Consider the following 25,590-nt stretch of genomic DNA (forward strand, 5'->3'; position numbering starts at 1 on the left):
CAGAAGTTTGGTGACATCATATGAAGCACTGCCCTCTCTCTTGGCATCCCAACGTGTCCCTATGCTACTTGGCCATCTTTGTCTCTATCCTCCAAGCTTGTTTGCCTTCTATCTTCCACTACTCTGAGGATTTAGGGCTGTGGTAGCTGCTATATTTTATATGAGTATCCCCCAAAAGTTCACAAGTAAAACTTTTGTCCCAAGTGTGGCAGTATTAGGAAGTGCTTTGGACATTTAAGAGACTTAACAAGAGATCCTTAGGATGTTGAGTGCCCCTCAAAGGGATTGTGGGAACCCCTGATCACTCAGTCTCTTCCTTCTTTCCTCTTTCTCTTTCTGCTTCCTGTTGATGTCATGAGACTTGCTCCAACATGTGCTTCTGCTGTTACCATCTGCCATACTTATCAGAGGGCCAAGTCAATAGGGTTGCCCAATCTTGGATTGGAACATACAAATTATGAGATAAATAAATAAACGCTTTCTCTTTATAAGTTAATTGCTTCAGGTATTTTATTACAGTAATGAGGAGCTGACATACCGTGGTTTTCTGGCAGAGTTGTGGATAGGCATGTAACGTAGAAGCCACTGAGTTGACAAACAGAAAGGTTTGACTAACTTCTTGGAACCAAGGAGGGAAAACAATTGGAAAAATGGTAAATTATGTCCTAATAAATCAACTCCTAACAGTAACATTCAATTAAAGTTCTCAAAATTAAAAAATGGAGCTAAAATAAAGCAATATGAATTCAGATGCAATTTAGTTTTCAGTTTTTTAACCAAGATGAGGGTTAATTTTTGTTTTTATTTTAGAGAGAAGTAAAATCATCACAACCCTGGGGTCTTTTTGCAGTTTGAATGTGAAGTGTCCCCGAAAAGCTAACATAAGAAGGTTTAAAGGAGAAATGATTGGGTTATGAGAGACTTAACCCAATCAGTGAATTAATCCTGTGACAGGATTAACTAAGTGGTTACTGAAGGCAGGTAGGGTGTGGCTAAAGGAGGTGGGCATTAAGAGTATGCCTTTTGGGTATATATTTTTTATCTGGAGTCTCTCTCTCTCTCTCTCTCTCTCTGCTTTATGATGATCATGTAAGCTACTTTCCTCTGCCACACTTCTCCACCATGATGTTCATCTTCACATTGACCCCTGAGTAATGCAGCCAGCTACCTATGAATGAGACCTCTGAAACTATGAGCCCCCAAATAAACTTTTCCTGCTCTACAATTGTTCTGGTCCAGATCTTTTGGTCACATCAGTGAAAGCTGACTAATACAGAAATTAATATTGAGAAGTGAGGTCATTGCTGTAACTAACCTGACTATGTGTTTCAGAAGATTTTGAAGCATTTTGGGATTGGTGGGAGGAATTTTGAGATCTCTAGCAAGCAATGTTTTAGGTTATTGTAAGCAGAGCTTGATGGCTGATTCTGGTGGGATCTCAGAAGACCAGAATGCAAATAGGACTGTGGACAGTGAAGACAGGGTTCAAGAGGGTTTAGAGAAGGAGGATCCTATTGGAAACTGGATTAGAGACCATTATGTTATGTTCTAGCTCAGAAGTTGTCTGCATTTTGTCTATGTCTTGAGATACTTATGGTGGCTTTTAGCCAAGTTTATATGACATTCAGGAGCAGAAAGATTTGAAAAACTTGGACTTGAAAGGTGGGAGTAAAACTGAGGCTAAGGACGTTTAAGTTATTAAAGACATTATGCCACTAAAGAAATGCTAAAGACTTTGCCCTGAAACTATAAGATGGCTTGGGAGCATCTCACAAAATGGCAAGACCATCTCAGACTCAAAGAAGTAAAAGTAAAAATTCTCTTGAGAAGAGAACAGTGGGGTCCCCTGCTTTCACCGGGTGACCTAGGAAGTCTTTTCAACATGCCCAGCCACCAAGGCCTTCAAAGGCTCCTGCTGCCAGCATTCCTGGAGGCTTGGCTACTGCCTTGGTTCAAGCATGTGGTGCTGGTTCTGCAGGAATGCAGGATGCTATAGTTAGGGGGTCATGGAGGCTTCCACCAAGATTTCAAACGAAGACCTGGAAGGCCAGACAAAATGCAGCAGGGTCAGAGTCCCTATGGGTAGCCCCTGAGTGAGCAGGGCATGAAGATGTGAGGAGGAAGTCAAAACTACAGTGGAGACCCCCAAGATTAAGAAATGCCAGTGAGGGAGCTATAGAAGGGCTCAGGCAGCCAGAGCAAGATGGTAAGTGAGGAGGTCAGGAGCAGGGCCAGAACAAAGGAGCATGGAGAGGGTCTTCTGATGGGGTCAACTTCCTGCTTGACAAAAGTGCTTGTGGACATAAGTGGGGGACCCAATCAGACAGACACTTCCATACTCATGGTCCTAAGTCAGAGATTCAATAGAAAAACTAAAACAGATGTGTGGATGGAGGGGGCAAGGATCAGTGATAGTGAGGAGTGCATGGAGAGGGGAGGAAATAAGGAAAGGTGGAAATCCCAGAGCCCAGAAAAAGAACAGACCAAACTCCCCCCCATTGGATTCCCAGCTCTGGGCCCCTTCTCTTCCAAGAAGTCTATGTCTGTATCTCTGTCACCTTACAGTAAACCTTCTTCTTGTTTGCTATACTGTTTTCTGTTCTCCAATTATTTGCTAAGAGACAACAAACCCAGGCACCACTAGATGGGAACCACTAGACGGTAGTACTGTGGAAGTTCCGCTGAGGAAGTCTGCAGGAATCCATCTGAGAAAAGCCAACAGGAAGGCCACGTGGGCTACAATCAACAGGGGCAGAACTACACAAGCCCTTTAGACAGAACATCACCATGCCATGTTCCCCAGTTGCTGAACAGGGAGCTATAGGACTTGTTTGCCAAGCTGGATTTTGGTCTTGCTTTGGTCCCATTCCTTCTTTTTATGCCCCTATTTTTCTGAATGGAAATGTTTACTTTGTGCCTTTGTTGGATACTTGTGAATTTTTATTTTTACATGAGCTCATGGCACAAGCTTGACCTGAGTCTCAGGCATTGACCGTAAACTTTTGGGCAATCTTGAAATGGGGACTCTTGGAAATGAACAAAATGTATTTTGTATTGTGAGATGGTCATGAATGTTATTGTTTGGATGTGAGGTGTCCCCCAAAAGCTCACGCAAGAAGGTTTAGAGGAGAAATGATTGGGTTTATGAGAACCTTAACCCAATCAGTGAATTAAACCCCTGACAGGATTAACTGAGTGGTAACTGAAGGCAGGTAGGGTGTGGCTGGAGGAAGTGGCGCATTGGAGGCAGGTTATCACCTCAATCTCTGAGGAATGTAGCTGGCTATCTATGGACTGAGATCTCTGAAAATATGGGCCCCCAAATAAACTTTTCCTCCTCCACAATTATTCTAGTCAGGTCTTTTAGTCATAGCAGCAAAAAAAAGCTGACTAAAACAGATCTTAAATTTCAATCTATTGCCAATTCCTGAATCTTTAGACCAAGGATCCTAAATGCACATGACTAGACGATTAAATCAATGGATTAGATGAAGATGCCTGGGCTTTGGAGTGACAATTGGGTTGGGAAGAGGGGTCTTGGATTATGGGGCTCATGTGTGTTAGGTGAAGAGTCCTTAGATCCAGGCTATCCCAAGTCTCATGAAAGGCTGGAAATCAGGAAAAGTAGTTGTCACTTGGCTCAACTGACTTTTTAAAACACTGATGGAGAGCAAAAATGGCAGGGACTCATTGACGTCAGTGGTGGTAGTGATAGGGAGGGGGCAGGAGCCATCAGCTAGTGACCCTGACTCTGTTATGCTCTCAGCTATTAAATAAGCCCTCCTAACCTCACCATGACCCCTATTCCTGGGAGCACAGGCAGAAAACATTTACTTAGAGTAAAAGACAGCAAGAGGAGCTCTGGACCAATCCTATGTCCTTCATCCCCTGGGGAAGAGGTGGTTCTCCCTGGAGGTAGCAGTGTATCTGTAGGCTGTGTCTTACAGGTTTCACACACCTGACATTTGGTGATCTTGTTTGTTCATTTGTTGGTTTTAGAAGTCATGTGGTAAGTCTAAAGAGCACATAGCATATGAGATCTGAAAGTCATAAAAATTATCTTTTAGTTTAAAAACAAGTTGTTCTCCAACATGCTTTGGCTTGGGACACCTCCTAGGAGAGAATTTTGGAAGACCAATTTTGAGTGGGGATTGGAGAGGCAGTTGGTATAGTGTGGAGAAGAGGGAGTCTTTAAATTTAGATTTTCTCTCCTGTTCCTCTTGTGTTTTTGTGGGGCCTTAGGTAGGAGGCCCCTGGCCTCTGATCCCCTTGCCATTCTAAGCTGCTTGGATTAGGAAGCTATTTTCGTTTAGCCACCTGGGTTAGCAAAGCAAGAGGTAGACAGTCCTTAGCCAGGTGGCAGTTAAATCCCACAGAACCAGGAGATGGGAGATGGTGCCCTCTTGTGGGAACTTGGAGTAGGATTTTGACCTATCACTTTCTTTTGACTGCAATCTAACTTCATGGGTAGCCAGGGCACTTGCTGACACACAAGTGGCCGTCTATTGTGTGTTGACATTTGGTGATCTTGTTTGTATCAGGGACAGACACAGGGACACAGGAAAAGGAGGGTGAGTGAGATGGGTGTGTGCTGGGGCCTCTCCTCTTAGGCTCCTACCCAGCCTGAAGACAGGGGCCCTATGGAGGTCTCCCAGGTGTCTCCTTCATTTTCCTTTCTGGATGGAACACATGGCTACACTGATCCCTGGCCTCTTCTGCAATAGGGAGGTTAGGCCAAATATGTAGCAATCACTTGAAAGTCAAGGTCACCTTTTCCCTGATGGTACAGGCATGGCTAACTCCTGACCAAGAGCAGTTGCCCATGGGTCTCCAGCACCCAGAGCAGGGCCATTCACCCTGTTACCCTGGCCCAGTGTGGCCAAGGAACAGATATACCCTTGAGAAGACCATGCCCACTCCCCATCTCTGTGGCTTATATCTGGTCCCCAGGATCATCTCTGGAACTTCTTGCTCTGCCTCCACTACTTGCCCTTATGGCTGGCTTGGCATCCTCGGGATCTACGCTGAGGAGGGGGCAGAAGAGCTGGAGGAGGGGCCAGTATGCCCTGTATTCCTTTCTCCACCTACTGAACCTGAAGTTTGGCTACTTGGAGTGTGGCCTGGGGCTTTGATTGAGAAAAGTAAAGAAGGCCTATCTTGCCCCATAAAGCTAGCTTTGAGTCCCATGAAGGCCTTTATAATCCATTAGTCATACACAGCAGGGCCAAATGGACTCCTGGGAGGTACACCAGCACCCCTGGATGCTAGGCCAAGGGAGCTGCTCCGGCTAATCCTGCTGCATCTTGACTGACCTACCTTTTCACAAGATCTGCCAGAGACAGATAAATCTGACCTCCAGTAGGAGTCTGCACCACAGAACAATGCCTTCCTGTGAGAGCCAGCCCCTGGTTGCCTTGAGATTGGGCAGGAGGCTGGGAGGTGGGGGTTAGGCATCAAGCCAGGACTCTTGACAAGGGAGAGGGGATGGCAGACTGCTGGGCAGCTATTGGTCACTTGAGTCAGCCAGCAGCAGAGACATTTGATGAGATTTTCTTCTTTTTCCCTAGTCTTCTCTGGCCAAGGAGGAAGCAATGTGAGAAGGTTTGTGTGCAGGGAGGCTGACCTTTTACTTTATTCTGTAGAACACTTTTAGCTTCTCTCTCCCTCAATTCCCCTTGCAGACCAGGCCCAAGGCCTCCTATTCATGATGTTAGGTAGCAACAGCAGGATCTTTGTGGCCAGACAGTTGTTGGTTCAGGTCCCATCATTAATCCAGCTGCTCTAGACTGTGTTATTTGAACAAAACAAAGTCTTCAGGTGATGGAAGCTGAAAGGGATTTCTGTAAAGATCCTGGACTATCCCCATCTGTGGTAGCAGGGAAAATGAACTACTCAGCCAGGGTCACAATTGAAGCCACAACCAGGAGCTGCCTATTGAGGATGTTGCTGCTGTCCTTGCTAAGGACAGAACATGGCGTTGTTGCCCCCCACATTTGTTATCCAGCAAGAGGCTAGGGGATTAGGTCAAATTTCCAGCAATCACTTGAAGGTTAAAGTCACTTTTTCCCTGATGGTACAGGCAAGGCTAACTCCTGACCAAGAGCACTTGCCCATGGGTCTCTAGCTACCCAGATTTCCCCATCACTTGCTCCAGAATAAACATCTTGCACAGGAGTCTCTGACTGACCGAAGTAGAACTTCATGCCCATACTCTACCATGGGCGAAGCTGGAAAAATGGGCTTCTAGACTGTTCAGCTTTGGAGGAAATGATAATAGCTAACATTAGTTGAGTACTGGATTAACTCATTTAATTTTCACAGCCTCAAATATAGTATTATATATCCCATTGAACATATGAGGAAACTAAGGCCCAGAAAGGTGAAATAAGATGCCTGAAATCACACAGTTAACAAAATAGCTATGCTGGTCTTCCCAGCCAGGCAGGCTGACCTGGGCTCTTAACTACTTCATTGCTTTTCAATAAATCTGCTTCCCATAAGCTCAAATGGGAAGCAATTCTCTGAACATTGACTGGGGTGCAAATACTGTGTGACCTAAAGGAGGACAAATGTCCACAGTGTTGTTTATGTAATGTTGGGTAAATTGGATAAGTTGCTAAGCTTGACTGCATCTCAGCTGCCTCCTGGGTGCCGGATGATGATGATCATCCATGCTGTGTGAAGCTCCAAGAGAGAACATTCCCAGAGAAGAGCTGCTCCTCCCCCCCCCCCCCCATTGAGATCTGTGAGATCTTTGCCTTCTGCCAACCCTACAGCATTTGACATCACTTTTTTAAACCCAATCAACTATCCATAAGTCCAGCAGTGTGAATCAAAAAAAATCCAGCAATGCAAAAGGAAAATCCACAAAAAGAATATGTGTAACCACCACTAGAGATCACTATGTTACAAGCAGGGGCTCAGTTTTACCATTAATTTTAATGTCTTCGGAATAATGACTGCTGCATCTGAAAATAATGACATGTGCTCATTATGAGGATTCAAGAAATGGAGCAAAGAATTAAGAAGATAGGCAAAAATACCATCCCAAATTCTGCCACCTAGAAGGAGCCATTGCTGAAATTCAGTTAATTTTCAGAGAGCCACTTATATATATGAAAAACAGAAAGGGGAAGAAAGAGAGAGAAGCACTAGAATTTACGTACATAAATACTGTAGAGCAGTCACTCATTCACCTGGAGAGTCATAGGTTTAGTGAGGAAGAAATTGAGATCATATTATACACGTTACTACTAAGAATCAACTGTTACACTTAATCTTATCTGAATGTAGAACAAGGAACTGCAATGAAATCTTGTCTTAGAATGGGCAGAGTATAAAGAGGTGAGTTTTATAGTTGCCCTGTTGAAATCCCTGAAGTATTAGTGAGGTGCTTGGCTTGGTGGTTTGCCCAGATTTCATATCCTTTGGGGGTCTCTGGAAGGAGCTAGGGAAGCAGGGTTGTGCCTGGTGCTCTGTGAGAAACTGTCTAGGGGGAGGTTTGTTGGTCTAGCAGAGCCTGCGCTGCTGGAGTCTGACTTGACCCTGATGCCAAGGCCAGATGATACCTGTGCATTACCTTCGCTGAGCAGTCCTGGGGCCCTGGGCTCCCAAGGCATTGACTGGGGGCTGGAACTTTCCTCAACACTTTCTGCTTCACCTCCACCAGAACTGTGGGCAGGGCCTTGGAGAGTTCTCACTTCTGAGTCCCTCCTCACTCCAGTAGGGCAGGGTTGTATAGCTCCTAAGACACCACCAAGGGCATCATCTTCCCAGGTCACCCCTGAGCTCCCTACATCCCTCCCTGGGCTCACTTGGTTCAAGTGTCTGAGGGATGAATGTGGAGGGCAATGTAATCTTGCTCTCTGTGCATCCTGACATTCACGTGTAATCGTTGTTTATCCGACATTTCTGCCAGATGCCCTGCTGGCTGCCAGGCATCAGAGACTAAGATTGAGTAGGACATTGCCTGAGTTTGAGGGCTACATAGTAGAAAATGACTTTTGAGCAGTGTGGGAGGTGCTCTAATGTCACGAGCCATCCATGGGTTGTGTGTGGGTCATCATGCATCGAAGCCTAGTGGATAGAAACATCTGGTGTCTGGGAATGACCAGTGACATTTCCTCTGGTCAATTACGCAGGGACATTGTGAATTCCTATCCCACACATGAGATGGGTGTGACCTGCCAGGATGCCAATCAGCCTGCTGACTGCAAGACATCAAGAAGCAAGACTTCACCCTTAAAACCTTATCCCAGCCTTTGATGTACCCCCTTAAATAAACCACCAGAGCCATCTTTCCTTTGTCTAGTTCCAGCACCCCTGTGGACTAAACCTATCAGGGGCTTTGGAAATATATTTCTGACTCCATGTTTTTTGTTCTTAACTAACTATTCTAGACTTTTATTTCTCAGGTGGCTTACACCTCCTCAGCAGGAAGAACCCCCACAACAAGACACTGGCCATGGCCTCTCTTACTCTAGCAGGGACAGTGTGCAGCAGGAGCCAGGCTCCTAAGCTTATGGCTTGTGTCATCCCACAAGGGAGTCACAAGCTGAGCACTAGAAACCTGGAGATGTCCTATAAGTACACACTACCTACCACATTTCAAAGACCTTGTACAAAAACATCATATTCAGTATCATTTCTATATTAATTATGTGGTAAATCCATACCACCCTGGATATAGTGGGTTAAATAAAATATGTAGATGGTCTCTGACTTACTACGGTTCCACTTATGGTTTTTGTCTTTGTAATAGGTTTATCTGGACATTAAATGCATTTTAACTTGCAATATTTTCGACTCACATTTTGCTTATCATGATATAAACCACCGTACAGGGAGGAGAACCTGCAGTATTAGAATACAGTTACAATTAATCACCTGTTTCTTTTTACTTTTTAAAAATGTGGCTACCAGGAAATGTGAATATCTTTCATCTGTGATTCATGTATTCTACTGGTGAGGCTGCTCTTGGTGACAGCATGAAGACCAAGGTACAGGGATTGGGAAGCTGGGTGAGAGAATGGATCTGGACTTGCCTGTAAAGGGGGTGAGCTTTCCATGGGTGGCAGCGGGGGGGTCGGGGGCAGAATCTAAGCAGAGAGGATTGGTGCAGTGATGAGGATGTCAGATGGATGAGCCCTAAAGGTTCCTCCTACTCTAAGACTAACCAGAACACAGGAGGTCTCTGAGCTGCCCCTGGAGCCTCAGGCAGACCCAGAGTTCTTACCCACCCAGAGCTCTGCCCATGGGGGTCCTCCCACAGACCCCGGCTCCACCTCACCCTCTCAGAATGTGCTGGAGCCTCTCCTTGGCTCTGGTTAGGGCCAGGTCTGCTGGCACCAGCACATGGGGTGTCACTCCTACTCCCTCCCAGGAGCTGCCATCTGCAGCTCCCACAGAGCGGGCTGTGGGGATGGTGATGTAGAGGTGGGTGTCGTCCACGTGGTAGGTCTGCGGTGGCTGGCAACCCCCACTGGTCACCTCCCCAATGACCAGGGCCCGGCCCAGCCTCTTCATTATGTAGGTAAATTCCTCCGCAGCACCAGCTGTTAAACCACTGGTCAGGATGATCACATTTTTTTTGGAGCCATAGCGTTCACCTGGAAGACAGAAAGCCCTTCAGGATGGGGACTCAAGTCAGGCTGTTGGGCACCTGCTTCTTTTGCACTCCCTGAGCCAGCAGTGAGGAGGGCCTAGGATTTAGTCCCGTGCCCTGTGTCTCCAAGCAAGCCACTAACCTCTCTGAGCCTCAGTTCTACATCTGAAAAATGGAGACAAGAGTGTGTATACCCAATCACAAGTATATAAGTGCCTGTGAACCCCCGCCCCCAGGGCAGGTGATGATGGGAAAGCCTTAACCTCCTGAGGACCTGATGCTTTCTCTTCCTGAAGCTGACCTGACTTCTTTTTTTGTGTTGGGCCCTGAGAAGAGTCAAATTTGTGGATGAACAAGGATACCCTTCCAGGACAATGCTGTCCAATAGATAGGTAACACAACTCAGAAAACAAGCTACTGATGTTATTTCAAGTTTTTTAGTTGCCCTGGTAAATAAGAAAAAAAAAAAGAAATTAGATAAAGTCAATTTAAATTATGATTTGTTTTATCTAATATATTCATAATATGTTCATTTCAAATGCAATCAAATGTATTAATGGAGTTTTTCACTTTCTTTCATCCTCCAACCCCCAGCCTCCCCTAATAAGTCTTCTAAATCTGGTGATGAGCCACATTTAAAGTGTTCAGCTCTTGGCTCTCCTAATGGACTTTGAAGTTCTAGGATCTTACGATATTCAGATCTGAGTCTGTTTTTTTTTTTTTTTTTTTGAGGATATAACAAATTTTTTATCATAGTTAAATACATAACTGGAATTTAATTGTGAGAATAAGACAAGTCCAAATGGAACATTCTATGAAACAATCGGCCTGTAGTCTTAAAAAACATCAGTGTCATGAAAGCCAAGAAAAGATGACAAACTGTTTCCGATTAAAGGAGACTACTAACTCCTGGTCTTGAATGTCTGTTTGAATTTAGAATTTATCTGGTTCTGATATTGATTTACAACTTGAAATATTATTAGATATATATTCCAGAAGCTATGGTGAAATGCATGTATAATAAGGAAGTGCAGGAAGAAAATGGTAGGCTGCTTTTCTGGTCATAGACATAGCCCCATTGGCCTCCAATGTCCTCTTGTGAGATGGGAGAACAGTTTCCTAGTTCTGAATGCTAGGTAGGGGAGAGGGAGGAAGCCGTCTACTCAGGAAGGGGCCTTTGAGAATTATTGTTCTATAATGCTCAGGGACTGCCTGAACATTCTCATTCTGGCTCTTTCACTTTTAACTGAGTGAACTCTTTCAAGATATTCAATCTAATTGACCTCATTTTCTCCTCTAGAGAAGATAGTATATGTTTTGCTGAGATTCAAGGTCATAGCACCAAGTGCATGAAATCAGGACAGCAGCTTTTATGTTCTTCCAGTTACTGTGACTTTTACCTAATGTCAAGTGGTCCTTCCCTGATTTTCCAGAAGCTTCTAGAATGAGAACAGGAAAGGGAAGTCTTCACGCACCTGCAAGACGAGTGTGGGTCCAGAGTTCACTGACAGAGTCATTGGGCCTGCTGTAGATCTTGTCAAGCAGAACTGGAGGGCCTTCATCAAAGAAGTAGGAGCACAGGGCAGCAATGGAGGAGGTGGGGCCACCAATGTTGAACCTGAGGGAAGGGAAATGGATCTCACAGGTAGGTCCTCAGGCTCCTTTAGGGCCTGGAACCTTAGTCCTATGGAGGGTTCTAATCCCAAGCAGCCTTGGTCCTTCAGAGTTCCATGGGTAGGTATTACCCAGAGCATTTCCAAGAGTACCAGCCTCTTAAGACCAAGAGACTTTGTGTCAAATACATTCAGAAAATACTGAATACCATGCCCTCTCCTTCTAATCGCATATTAATTCATTAAAGGCTCCGATGTGTCCTGCAGTTAGAGATTTGTCAGCAAGTTTCCTCCAGGTATTGACCAGGGACTGCTCCCCTATACCCACAGTGCCTACCAATGGAGCATATTTTGAAAAACATCATTATCCCCAGTTGCATTCTATGATAATTTTACAAAACCCCCCCAGATATCTCAGGTGTCCTAACATGGCTCTTAGTGTTGCAGTATACTCAGGGTTGTGGAATTACATCAGGAATGAGGGCACCTGAGTCCATCTAAGGGCATTTGAATTTGCCCCACTGTATGACCTTGCTGTTCCCCTACCTTCCCATCTGGGAGTCTGGTGATATGTCAGAAACCTTTTCTGGTCAATGGCTTAAGATGGCCTAGCTTTGTTCATGGCCCATGACCCCAGCATCTGAACTTCCAAACCTCAGGGACCAAAGGGTTTTCAAGTCAGTTCTAACTACAGGCGGAGACTTCCTCCTCTTTAAAATTGTTGATGACTCATTTAATCAGAAAGAGATTTAGAACTAAAGGTGGTTCCATTGTTCACTAAAGGATTTGAGGAATAAAAGGGTCAGAGGAACCCCAGAACCCCAAATTCCGGTGCTGGGCATGCACAAATGCACGGTGTTGGGAAATGATTTACCTTCAAGGGAGAACCAGCCTCGCTGGGATTCAGTGCCACCTAGTGGTAACTAAGAGCCATGTGAGTGTTGCCAGCTAGCAACCAGTAGCTGGTCTAGAAGTTCCCTGTCTGCTAATCCTGCCCCTTCTATCAAGGATCTGGGAGAATAGGAAGTGTCCCTGTCAGATGGGAGCAGGCTGCTCCTCCCAGGCCCATGGAGAGTGTCCAGGGCATATCCACCAATGGACTCAGGAGTCAAGGAAGCCTGGTCCTAGCCACTGCCTGAGGACTTTTCTGCTTCCCGGCTTCTATTCTGTGATGGGAACTCACTGCATGTAAGGTATGTTTTTGCTATGCAGAAGGGAGAAGGCTAGCTGAAGACATCCTTCCAACAACCATTTTGTGATGCAAAGAATTCTTTTTTGCAATGATAATGTTCATTTACAAATTCTCTCTGCATCACTGGCTTTCTGATTCTCATGTCCAGGGTTGATTTTGTATGTTCTGAAGCACAATCACAGGTATAGGATTCAGCTGTCCCTAATAGGACTAATCATCAGAACTACCTTAAATGCTTGTTAAATATACCAATTATGCCTGCACCCTGGGACTACTAACTCGGGAAGTCTGGAGTAGGGTCCAGGAATCAATATGTTTAATGTCCCCTGCCCTTCCCACCCCTATTGGATTCTTATAACCAGGAAATAAGTCTGGGGTAATTCTTAACCTGAAATACACATTGGGATTACTGGAGGAGCTTAAAAGAATTTATCAGTGCTGGGGCCCCACCATGCAATTAAAACGGGACCCCAGGGCTGGTTGGCAAGAGGCCCAGTTGCAAGGTGGTCTGGTCCCTGTCTTCTCTTTTTTGCATCATAGGGTCTTTTTCTTCCTTGCTACAGCCCATAGCTCTGGTGTCTTCTGGCTACTGTCTGGCCAGACCACTGGTTCTTGAGCTACTGACCTCATGTCGATAATCATGGCATCTGTGTGCACAATCTTTTTCCAGATGTGTTCCACCAGCAGCTCAGAGACCTGGGTGAGCAGCTCACAGTCCCCAAACATGTCAAACCTCAGGTAGCCAATGTTGTCCTCCAGCACATTAGTGTGGAAAGAAAACTTGATCAAGTCTGCAAAGACTTCTGGAGAAGGGATCTGGAAGAGTCAGAAGTCCTGTCAGTGTCAGGAGAGCAGCACATGGTAGAGCCCCAGAAAATGGGTGCTACAGGTTCCCTTTATGTCATGAGAAATATTAAGGGGATAGGAAGGGAACAAACATTTCTGAAGGAGTTAGCAGGTACTAGGGAATTGCTGTGGCACATCTGGGAGGTTGGTGAACTCAGGCCCAGGATGTGAACTCATATAAACGAATCAATTGATTCATTGATTGACAACCTCCTTCCAGAGAATACTCATGTCTGCCAACCCCACTCCCTGGTATCCAGAGCTGAAGGTCCAGGCATAGTCTCCCCCAACACTTCTCAGTGTCCCTGGGCTCATCTTCCTCTCTTCCACTCTGGCAGGGAGGGGAGACATTGTTACCTTTCCCAGGGGCCTGGCCTTGGGCTAAGCATTCTGCAGCTTTATCATCACCCTTATAGCCATTCCTTACAGGTTACACCATTACTGTCATCTTTCCCATAAAAAAAAAAAAAAAAAAAAAAACTGAATCACGGAGAGATTAAGTAAATTGCTCAAGGTTACATAGCCAGTAAGAGATGAAGCCACACTCTGAATCCACATCTAACTCCAAACTGTGAACCCTGGCTATGCTGGAAAACAACAAGCAGGCAATTTAGAAATTTGTAGTTCTGAAAGCCCATCCCAGGATCCCCCAACATGGCTGTACTTCTCTCCTTCTCTCTCCAAGGCTGCTGGAAGGTAGCACTCAATGAGGCAGGCTGAGGGCATGGAGCCAGCAGGGAGATCTGTGTGGATGGGGACACTGGTCTCTAGACCTGCCCTCCCCTTGGTCCCTCTCTGATTCTAGTTATACCTGACCTTCCTGCATACCCTCATGTCTTTCTGCACTGTGTCAGGCCTTCTCCAAGTGGTACAAACCTTCTCTGCCCCAGTGTACAGTAGTTGATGTTCCCAGGGTATTCTCAGCAAATGGAGGAACAGGAGCTGCTAGGTCCTTTCCACCTAAGGAGGAATCCTGTACTTCTCAGGGTCCTGCTGTCCTCTGCAGGAGCAGTCTAAACAATGAGCCCAGCTATCTACTCTCCTCCTGCCCCATCTCACTCCCTGCTCTCTCACTCCTGCTCAGTGACCACCTCCCAAATAAGCTGCCTGCACCCACATCCTAACTTCAGGCCTTCCTTCCAAGAGAACCAAAGCAAATGTCCTGCCTGTTCATAGTGACCAAGCAGCAAAACCCCAGTAAGAAAACAGTGAAGAGAGATGTTATAAGTGCTCCCTTTGAGGCAGTGCTCATCTAGTGGTGGGGCACTTGGTGAATCGCGTGGCCACCTTGGCCACTGGACCCAGCAGCCACACTCCCTCCACCTGTTTTCATGTTCTCCCAAAGCCTCAGTGCTGGTTTTAAATATTTCAATCACGGGGGTCTTGCTCTGAGTTTTCCATCCAGCTGGACCTTAGATCAGGCTGCATATCCACCCAGCACTTCTCCTTCAGGAGGCTGCACATTGCACTGTGGGAAGGGAAGAGATGAGCAGTAGGCTTCTAATGCAGGGGGGCTTCTGGGCTGTGTCTGGCATCCCTGGCCCCTCTATGGCCTGTGTCCAGGCTCCGTGTTTTAGCTCTGAGGCCACTGTGAGGCTGGGGCCACTGTCTCCTTCCCTGTCCCTACCCCCACTTCTCCAGCTCTACCCCAACTCATTCACGCAAATTGCAAAGCCCAGAAACAGGCAGTGGGTAGGGATTAACAAACTTCCACATGTCCAGAGGAGAAATCAGAGCTTGGGGACCTCTTTCCCCAACACTCATAATGAGAACCCCTGCAAATGTCTCCTTCTTCTATCCCAGGGGTTTTCAAAAACAGGGTTCTGGTGAGTAGTAATGTTCTATAGAAGGGTTTTGGTATTCCTGAGCTTAGGAGGTGGATGGAATGATTGGGGGGGGGGGAGACATGACTGAAGATTTAACCATGAAAACAAGCCCAGAAAAAAAAAAATTGCCTTGCACTGCACACAAAGCCCTGCACTAGGAGACTACTGGTGTGCTCACTTCCAGGACTGGATTAGGCCAAATCTCTCTTATATCTCACCTGCATAGGTACAATTCCAGGAATGCGGTCCTTTGCATCCTCAGGGATATGGGCTGTCTTCAGGTGTGGGTCCCCAGAAAGCAGCTGCAGATCAGCCCCTAGCATCTCAGCTAGGGACCCTTCTGAGGTCACCCTTGCATAGCGACTCTGGAGACCACTCAGCTTGGCAGCCATCTTGGCCCCCAGCTCAGGGGAGGCGTAGTTATCAGCTACAAGCTTCCCAGCTGTCTGCAGCACTGTGGGTACCTTGGCACGCAGAGCCACTATATCCTGGGCTGTGGAGAGGGCCTCGCTTGCGGGCACAATGATGTCAGGTTCCACACCAGCCAGGTCCCAGGCCTCACCAGTGGTGGCACTCAGGGCCATCTGGGTGGGCATGGAGGCATATAAGGGGCTGCTGCCCACCTGGTAGATGCCCACTGAGAGTGCCCCTCCGGCTGTGGGCTCCCCAATGACTGTGGCCCGCTGCAGGTCCTGCATGGTGTGAGCAAAGGCCTCTGCCGCAGACCCACTGGTGTGGCTCATCAGTATGTAGAGGTCCTTGTGGGGGTCGTAACGCTGCCCGGTAACCTGGGGCACCGTCCACATCTCCATGACCTTTGAGGTGGCCCTATCAAAGATGGAGTAGAGGTGCTGGCGGGGCTCTGCCTCAAAGAAGTAGGAACACAGCAGTGGCAGAGCCGAGGAGTAGCTGCCAGTGTTGTAGCGCAGGTCAATAACTAGCGCGGCTGTGTCTACCACCGGCTGCCACACCAGCCTAACCAGCTGTGGCCCGATGGCCCTTACCGTCTCCAGCTCAGCCATGGCATCGAATCGTAGGTAGCCCAACCGGCCAGGTAGCACCTCTGACTTGAACAGGGCCTCGATGAGGTAGGAGAGCTCCTCTGGAGAGGGGACAACAGGGGGTGGCAAGGGCACCTCCTCAGCCACCAGCTCACCAGGACTGTGGAACACCAGCAGGCGGTGGTCCTCAGACACTTCCTGCAGGTCCGCAGTGAGCTGCGAGGCCAGCGATTCCAAGTCCACGGCCGTGCGGTAGGCCCCATGAGCCAGCTTGGCTCGCAGCAGAGACACCATCTGCTCCACAACCTCTGGCCGTGCATAATGGGCCTCCAGCAGGTGCCCTGTGCCCTCCACCAAGGCTCCCAAGCTGCGATGGAACTCCAGCACTTCCTGGGCTCTGTCCAGGGCCTCCTCAGCCAGTACGATGGCATCAGGCACCACGCCGCCACCCAGCCAGCTCTCACCATGGTTGTCAATGAAAGTTAGCACTGGCACAGTGAGCACCAGACCTCCTTCAGGCGTATCCAGCAGTGGCACAGTGCAGGTGTGCAGCAGGCTGCCCGCAGTGATCTCGCCCACCAGAGTGGCCCAGCCCAGGGACTGCATGAGGAAGGCGAACTCCTCAGCTGCAGTGGCAGTACGGTGGCTGGTGAGCAAGTACACCCCGCGCTGGTTTCCATAGCGTGGGCCCAGCAGCTCGCTGCTGCTGAAGTGCTCCTGTGTGACATTGGTCCTGCGGTCATAGGTGGTGAAGAGGCGCACAGAGCCTTCCTCTGGCCCCTGGAAGTAGGACAGCAGAAGAGGCACCGCCGAGGATGGTCCCCCGGGATTATGGCGCAAGTCCATGATGAGGTGCTCTGTGTCCTGCAGGGGTTCCCACACTTGGTGTAGTACATAGGGGGCTAGTGCCCCCAGCACAGAGGCATCTGGAAATCCATCAAAGCGCATGTAACCCACGTTACCTGGCAGCACTGACACCTGAAATACAGAGTTCACCACCGCTTGCCGGGCAGCATCATCCTGGGGCAACTCAGGCACCTCAGGGGCTGCAACTAGGGTATCATCAACTTCAGTCTCAGGCCCAGAAGAGGTTTCTTTGGGCCCAACAGCCCGCACCACAAGCCTGGGGTCCTCAGACACAGCCTGCAGGCCGGCATTGAGCTTAGTGACCAGATCCTCTTCTGAGACCACTGCAGAGTAGTCCATGCTGGCCAGGTGGTGCAGCAGGGCTGGCACACGGTCCACCAAGGTATAGTAGTCCTGCAGGGCCTCTTGCAGATGACGGACAATACCAGGCAGGGCACGGCGCAGGGTGAGGATGGCCAGGGCTTTCTCCAAGGCTTGCTCAGCTGGTGTTCCCACACAGGGCAGCACTCCACTGCCTTCCCACGTTTGGCTGCCTCCACCCAGGGGTCCCAGGGACCTGGACACAGGTACAGTGAGAAAGAAATTGGACTGGCCTACCCTCAGCTTCTGGAGGTCCAGGGCACCCCCCTCAGTCCGCTCACCCACCACAATGGCCCTGCGCATCTGCTTGAGGATGTACGCGATGTCCTCAGCCACACCCCCAGTGCGTCCACTGGTGAGGACCACCACATCTTTGTCTGCACTGTACTTCTCTCCTAGAACCTCTGGCAGGGTCCAGATCTCTGTGGTAGTATTGGAGGGGCGGTCATAGATGGTATCCACATGCAAGACAGTGTTCCCAGGATTCAGGTAGGAGATGATATAGGGGATACCAGAGATGTGGCCCCGAGTGCAGTGTCGGAGATCCAGCACCAACGCAGAGGTGCCCATAAGCTTACTCCACATGTGTTCCACCAAGAATCCCCCAAGCTTGCTCAGCACTTCCTGGCCCGGGATGTCATTCACCTGCAGGTAGCCCACATTGCCTTCCAGGATCTCATAGTGGATGTTTGTCTGCAACCCAGAAAGTAGTTCCTCTAGTGTGAGGTTGGTGAGAGCTGGGGCTTGCTGGGGAGCCTCTGGAATGCTGGGCTCATAGGAGATGATCAGACGCGGGTCATTCAAGGAGTTCTGCATACCAACTGTCAGCACATGGGCCAGCGTCTGAGGGTCTGAGATGCTCAGAATCTCATCACTCTTCATGGCCTGCTCGATGGCTGCCTGCATCCCCATCAAGTTCTCTGGGAAGCAGTAGTTATCCAAGAGGATCTTGGCCATATCCAGCACGAGGCTCGGCTGGAACAGGAGCGTGGGGCCAGCCAGTCCATAGAACAGCATGGACAGGACCAAGAGCCATTCTCTCATGGTGGGGATCCCCAGGAGGCTTAGTCCTGGTGACCCAGGACTCCTGAACAAAAGCCCCCTTGACTGTGCAAGGCCAAAGCTCTGCTCTGTGCTTCTGCCTTCCTCCTTCGTCCTTCTCAGTAGGCAGACAGAAGGTCTGGGGCTCAACTTGGGAGCTGGGGTGAGGCTTCCAGCTCCAGTAAGCCTTTAATCCTGTCTAATTCAAGCGCAACGGCCCCAGGGACTGGAGAAAAACTGCTGGGGTGGTTTGACCCGGAAGGAACACTGTATCTCATCTTGCTGAGCAATCCCTGCATAGAATAACATAACTGCTGTTTATTTTGAATTCCTTGTACATGCCAGGCACTGTGCTGTGTGTTTTATGAACCAACATTTCCCCCCAGAGCCTTGCAAAGGAAGTTATGAACCTACAAATAAATATCATTCTCCCACTGCTCTGGGTGACCCAGGACTCTGGAATTGGGTAGATCTCTTTGCAGTCTATTCTGAGAACTTAGGGAAGTATCTTATTTATGATATAGAGCACATAAGTGCTTCTGTATGAAATATTTTGCAGTGACCAGCAAATAAAAAGCTCCCAATTATTGGTAAACCTGCTAAATTAGATATTATCCCAATTTTATAGCCAGATAAACAGGCCAGAGAGTAGTTCAGTAGCTAATTAAGTCTAACATTTCATGGGGATGCAGGGCCAGGGGTGGGGGTGGGGGCAGCAAATAGAAGCCAATGAGGCCAAGGTTGGCTCAGATAGTGCAGAGGTTAAGTCTGAGTACACCACCAGCCTCCAGTCTTGAACTTTATTCCTACCTCTTCCTAATGCCTCTGGCAACCAGGTATGTCCTCCCACAGCTTTCCAATGAGATGAATGACATCTCTGGACATCGGCATGGAGTATGGCAGCCCACCCACCTTCTGGGCTTCATAGGACCAGTGATTCCAGATCAGATGAAGTTAGCCCTGAGATCTAATAAGCATTATTCTCCTGGTTGAAGGAGACCCCCAGTTAATTAGTTCAGGGATCAGCCACAGCCTGCCAACTACAGGAAGAACAGAGTTATTGGAGGACTTGGGTCTCTGTGGTGCCAGACCTCACACAGAATACAGATCATTCTATCCACCTGCATGGAGCACCCCTGCGAACCAGTCCCAGCTACATTTCCTGGGCTCCCTGCTCCTAGATCTTCTCCTAGAAATAACACGAGTCTTGCTTGAAAATGACTTGCCAGTAACATATAGCAAAACCTAGAACTCCTGTTTGACAAGGCATCTCTCTGGGCAAGGAATATTTCTCTCTTTTAACAGACAAGACAACCATGGTTTAGACTTCAGTGGTGTAGCCTGGGAGCAGCAGTTGGAAGAGTCGCCTGTGGCTCTGCCCTTCCTGGGTCCCCTCAGCTTTCTCCAGGAAACACTTCTTGGGCTGAGTGGGGAGTAGATAGGATCCCATGTGCACCTCAGCAGGCATCCTGAGAACATGGTCCTGGGGACGGGGGTCTTTCTCTGCACAGTGGGGAGCCACAATCTGCTCTCTGGAAATTATTATCTCAGGATGTTTACCAAGTGGTTTATGAAGGCCAAAGAGGTCAATTAGCTAAAACAAACATATTTTTAGCTCATTAGGATTTGTTTAATGCCCAAACAACATATGGTCACATCTCTTCACCATTTGCAACCCATGGAAATGAGCCTGATTTGCTGGAAGAATCAGGCCAGAGGTGTGATACCATAGACATTGCCCTATAAAAATCACTTTGTTCATTTCCTCAGGTCCTATGGGAAGACTAGACCTTCTACTGTGACTCCACCTAGGAAACCCTACCTTGGAGCACGTGGCCCAGAACTCCTCCAAGGGCATTGCTCTGTCTTTGCTGGAGACGGGCCAAGCTCTGGACAGAAAAGCCTAGGGATACAGAAATAAGGCTCTTTTGGGGGAACATGTAGTACAGAGATGAGCTCTCCAGATAGAATGCCTGGAACTGTGGCTGGGCCTTGATTTGTGTGAATGGCCCAGAGCCTCAGGAGGAGGTGAAAAAAAGAATCAAAGTTTGTTACAAGTCTCTGGGGTGCCTGGGTTGGGCAGAGGCTGGGAAGACCGGCAGTGCTTCCGCCTGGGGTAGAGCCCGCAGCAGGTTAGAGGGCATGCTTTGTTCTCAGAGTTCTGGAAACTCTCCAGGAGCCTGAGGTGCCTGGCCTGCAAGTGAAGGGAGCTGTAAGCAGAAGGCAGCCAGCCTCCTTAGCCCACCCTGTTCTGGGCAAGTCTCCAGAGTAGGAGCTTTCATGGTGAAAGTTTGCAAGTGGTAAAGTAAATATCCATATACTTATTGTTAAAAGAAGGTAAACTTTGGCATAATAAAAATTTTGAGTTTATTTATTTGAACAGACAACAATACACTAATTGGACAGCTTCAACCCAAAGGAGCCCCAGGGAGGGCTTTTATAGGGTGAATGCCCAAGCAGAAAAAGGAAATTATTTGATTGGTTAAAGTTTGAGCTCTTGTCTTTGGAGTATCCCAGTGGGTAGTTCAAGACAATAAACCTGACGTTCAGTTGGCTACTGTGACTGGTGGAGCTTTAATTTTATTTTCTTTTAAATTAGCCGTGTATAGGAAATGGGACTGAGTTAGGTCTTAATTTGTTCATGTAGGAAGCACAGGGCATTAGAGCCACCAGGTCTAAGGACCTCTAATTTAGTTATTTTAATACTACCTACCTAGATTCTAGACATTTCTTACCCTTTCCTTAGTTCAGCTCTGCCTCTCTGACCCCACAACACACAAGCAGTGTATTTTTTAGTCATTTTAAGTTGAACTTTGTCTTTATTTTGCCTTTTTGTGTTTACTTTTTTGAAATCAAAAAAGTAAAAGGTACTAATTTTTACAAAAATGTGTAAATAATCTCTTCCCAAAGACTTTCTTCTGATTCAGATTTTTTTTACTAACCAGTAATAACCAAAAGGAGCCTTATTTCTGGTCATCTGAGAACATGGTCCTGGAGACTGGGGTCTTTCTTTGCACAGTGGGGAGCCATAATCTGCTCTCTGGAAATTATTCTCTCAGGATGTTTACCAAGTGGTTTATGAAGGCCTTCCCCAAAAGGAGCCTTATTTCTGGTTATCTGTATACCCACTAAATAGCTTTCTGTTCTCACTTGTCTCTGTATCATAGATGGAGACACACCTGAAGGAGAGACACACCTGTGGGTGTACCCCCACCAAATCTGCCCAGCCCAGGGTAGTGTAGAGAGTAAGCTGCATTTTGTTTTACTCACTTAAAACATACAGCATAAACATCCCTCCCACTCAAAGTCCATCCATTAAATTCATCATTTTAATGGCTCTAGAAGAGTTCTTGATGATGTGCTGATCTGTTCCCCTGGTGCTATGGTTTGGGTATGGCCCCTGGAATTCATGTGTTGAAAATTAATCCTCAAAGTTAGGTGTTAGTGATATTTGGAAGTGGGGCCTTTGGAAGGTAATTAAGATTAGATGAGGCCATGGCAGGGGGTGAAATAGAGGGGGAGCCTGGGATGGCATTGGTGGCTTTATGAGTAGAGGAAGAGGGATGAGAGTTAGCACACTTGCTCTGTCTTGTCATGCGATGCCCTCCACCATGCTATGTAGCAGCAGAAGGCCTCACTAGATGCTGAACAAACGCTGCTGTACTCTGGACCTCATACCTCCAGAACCATAAGCCAAATAAACTGTTCTTTATAAATTATCTGGTGTGTGGCATTCAACAGAAAAGTCACCTAGTGAGATATTTCAAGTAATTCGTTTTCCTTCTTTAATGACATTGCAAGAAATATTCTCATGGACATATTTTTAAGGGTCAATTGTTTTCTGTTTCTGTATATAAATCCTCAAAAAAGGGCTTCCTGAATTCAGGGTATATATACTTGTTTGTTTCCTGCAACATACTTTTCCAGTAAATTCTAAGTTGTATAATAAATGTGTACATTTTGTTTTTCACAACTGAATTGATATATAATTAACATATGAAAAACTGCCCATACATAAATTGTATAATCTGGTGAGTATTGACCTGTATATAAACCCATGAAATTATGTGATAATGTATATTACTTTCACCACCAAATTTTCCCCACACTCTATTAGCCAATCCACCCCACATCCCCATCTCTAGGCAATTTACTCCTTAGTTTTCTGTCATCAGAAAGTTTCTAGAATTTGCATAAATGGAATTATGCTCAGTGGATGCTTCTTGTTTTTCTATCTTCTCTCACACATTATAAAGTTCTCTCGGGTTGTTGAGTGCTCAGAAGGACAAGGGAAGAGGACAAGTGGTCTGGCCAGACCATGAACACCAGGGTCTGCAGCTGGCCCAGGGTTGGGTGAGGCTGCTTCCTTCACAGTGTAGTGGCACCCATCAACACACCTGACTGTAGAGTTCCTAGAGTTGTGGATTGGAACTGATGCTAGAAGAAAACACCCTGTGGGATTTCATAGATCTATAGCTCAGAAATCATTATGAGCAATAGTGCAGGGTTATGGACATTATAAAAAACAAAAACTTATTACCTACAGTCTCTATCATTTCATAAAAGCAGAAGAGATAGATAAGCACACCCAAAACCACATGTGACTTTAATGAACAATTTTGCTGCCCTCATCTTACACACTTTATCCAGAAAGAAACTTTTGGAAAATCTCTCCAGCCCCTTGTGGGTCAGTATGCTAGTCATGTCTGCCACAGCAGAGGACTCCCCACAGCCTCCATCAAGACGGCTCCTATGTCAGGTTCACCAAACAGATGGTGCTGCAGAAAGGCAGATGTTCACCTAGGCTGGGGGGGCATCTTTCTGATGGGCAACATCATGTGTTAATGAAATAGGTCCCCTGGGGACTGAATCATTCCCTGAATCAGCCTCCAGGGTGCCCCTGGGACTTGGAAAACCAAGATGCCAAACACACATTTGTATGCAGAATCAGCAACATTATTTGCAGGACTGACTGAGGAATGAAAATGGTGGCCCTTTTTTCAATAATTCTTACAAATGTCAAGATGGCCCCAAAACATTCAAATCATCTCAAGGCCTGTGCAGCTGCCCAAGCCACTCACCTATGCTCCTATCCATTCCAAAACCCTCTGAGCTTAGGCCTCTTGTGGGTGAAAGGAGAGCACAACCCTGAGGACCTAACCTTGAGACTCTCTGTGCCATTACAGATTGCATCTGGGCCTGCTTCAGAGGCTGGCCAGGCAGAGAAAAATCCCACAGAGGTGGACAGGCCCCAGGCTTTGCGGCTGCATGTCCTGAGCTACCACCTCCAACATGCTGACCTCATCTATAGAGGAGCAAGCAAAACCTCCTTTGGGGCTGCTATGAGAACCAGCTCAAATGATGGTGTGAGAGCTTCCTGAGTCCAAGAAGACCCATCTCAGGCACAAGTCATATGTATTCAAGTCATATGTGCAGCAGATAAAGGAAGAATCTGATGTCCAGAACAAGTAGATCTGGTTAGACAAACTGAATATAGAACCAAACCTTTAGCACTAAGAGAAAAAGAGCCTCTGAGCTGAGTGGGGCAGGGCCTCCCACTTCCACATGTGTTGGTTTGGCCCGCATGGGAATAAAGCCAGCCTTGGAAAGAAGAAGTTTGCCAGCTGATAATGAACAGGGATTTTGCCCCGCTTGCAAATCTGGTAAGCTTCTTGGAATGATAAAACCACAGTGTTTAGTGACCCTGTTAACAAAACTTATTCTGCAATGAGTGGTGCCCTATAGGTGTCCCGGATGCTCACAGGATCTTGCACAGTGGGGCAAAAAAGACAGTGCCCATGGAGGACAAAGCCTAAGGAGGATGGAGTCTGGAGTGGACAGTACCCAGGGGAAGGCAGCATTTACATATAAAATGACAGGTTCTGTCTGGTTTGTCTCCTTCATGCTCTAACTTTGATTATTGCTGTTAATAGGAACTTGATCTTGATCTTGAGGAAGTCTTGGGCAGCAGAAGTGCAATCCAAAGATTGTGGGCATGCTCTCTCAAGCTGAATTTCAGTGACAAGGTTTCCACCCTGTTATAATAAAAGGAAAAATCTTTGCGAACTGTTTCCAATGCAGCATTGAAAGTGGAGGTCAGTAGGCAAGGTGCTTTTGGGCCACATAAGTAACTAAAGGATGGTGATGCTCCATTGCGTTCTATGTCCGTGTGTGAACAATCTTTGAAGAATCCTATGCAAAGAATGACCCAGAGAAATGGAAACTAGAGAACACATCTTAGTTTAATCATTGCATTCTGTGTTTTTGCACATCTGACCATATCAGTTTGTCCTGTGCTATAGGCACATTGGCCCTGTGGGAATTAACAAGATGAGAGACTCACAGCTTCCTCTCCAGAAGAGTCAAGGTAACAAGTGGCACTGGGTAGGAGGTCAGCAGCTCCCCAGGGTAGGCCTGTTGCAACTGTGTAACAGAAGCACTGTAGCCCTACTAAGAGTAGAAAGGTGGAACTGGAGCCTCAACAGGGGCCAGGGTGGGTGACACTGGAGCTGGGGCCTCACTCACAGACACTGGGACTTGGGTTGTTTTTCTGGTAGTGAGGGGAAGGGGCAGGATGGTGTACCAAGGGCAGAGAACAGGAGTGGGTTTTGGGTGGAGTTTGGCTGGAGCTGGGCATATGAGCAGGGGTGTGGTAGACAGACAGTGGAGGAGTTGTATAGGCCTTTGGACACTGGGTGGAGATGAAGTGAGATTATTCATGTTTCTTAGAGCCATGTTCATCCTACTTTGATATATGGGAACATGAAGGAAGGTGAAGCAACTATCATCATGCGCTTGAGAACTTCTACACAGACAGTAGCTCACACCTTCACATGTACACACAGGCCCATATCTAAACACACCCACTCACTCCAATGGACAGACACAGCCACTCTTGGCCTACCATCCCTGTGGCAGCTCCATGGTCCTCCTCTCCAACCCCCACCTGGGGAAATTGCTGACACATATCAAGGCAAGGAGGAGTGTGGAGCTGGAGGATCCTGTGTCACATTTAGAAAAGGTCACAGATCAGACACTTGACTTTATTTCCAAGTGACACTTACACTCAGGCACAGAAACACACCACCAGGACTTAAAGAAATCATCACCCAACTGTAAACAACATTGCCATACCACACTGTCAGCACATACCACGAATTCCTATTTTCTCCAACTCCAGCAATCAAACAATAATGTTTCATAGTATTTTTGTGTTAAAGTCATTCATTGACTCCATGTA

At 47.2% G+C, this 25,590-nt stretch overlaps 1 protein-coding gene across 1 annotated transcript; it reads right to left on the reverse strand.

The window, feature by feature from the left end:
* Positions 1-6,920: 6,920 nt before the first annotated feature.
* On the reverse strand, positions 6,921-18,600 carry Rbp3 (retinol binding protein 3). Its single transcript, XM_046446777.2, has 4 exons — positions 15,300-18,600; positions 13,035-13,225; positions 11,080-11,222; positions 6,921-9,608 (listed from the first exon to the last, which is right to left on the reverse strand). The coding sequence occupies exons 1-4, from the start codon at positions 18,351-18,353 to the stop codon at positions 9,286-9,288; spliced, it is 3,711 nt and encodes a 1,236-aa protein (XP_046302733.1). The 5' UTR covers positions 18,354-18,600; the 3' UTR covers positions 6,921-9,285.
* Positions 18,601-25,590: the final 6,990 nt, after the last annotated feature.

Source organism: Marmota monax, unplaced genomic scaffold (assembly GCF_021218885.2).
Source record: "Marmota monax isolate L192 unplaced genomic scaffold, Marmota_monax_Labrador192_F-V1.1 WCK01_AAM20220418_F8-fsc00207, whole genome shotgun sequence".
NCBI lineage: Eukaryota > Metazoa > Chordata > Mammalia > Rodentia > Sciuridae > Marmota > Marmota monax.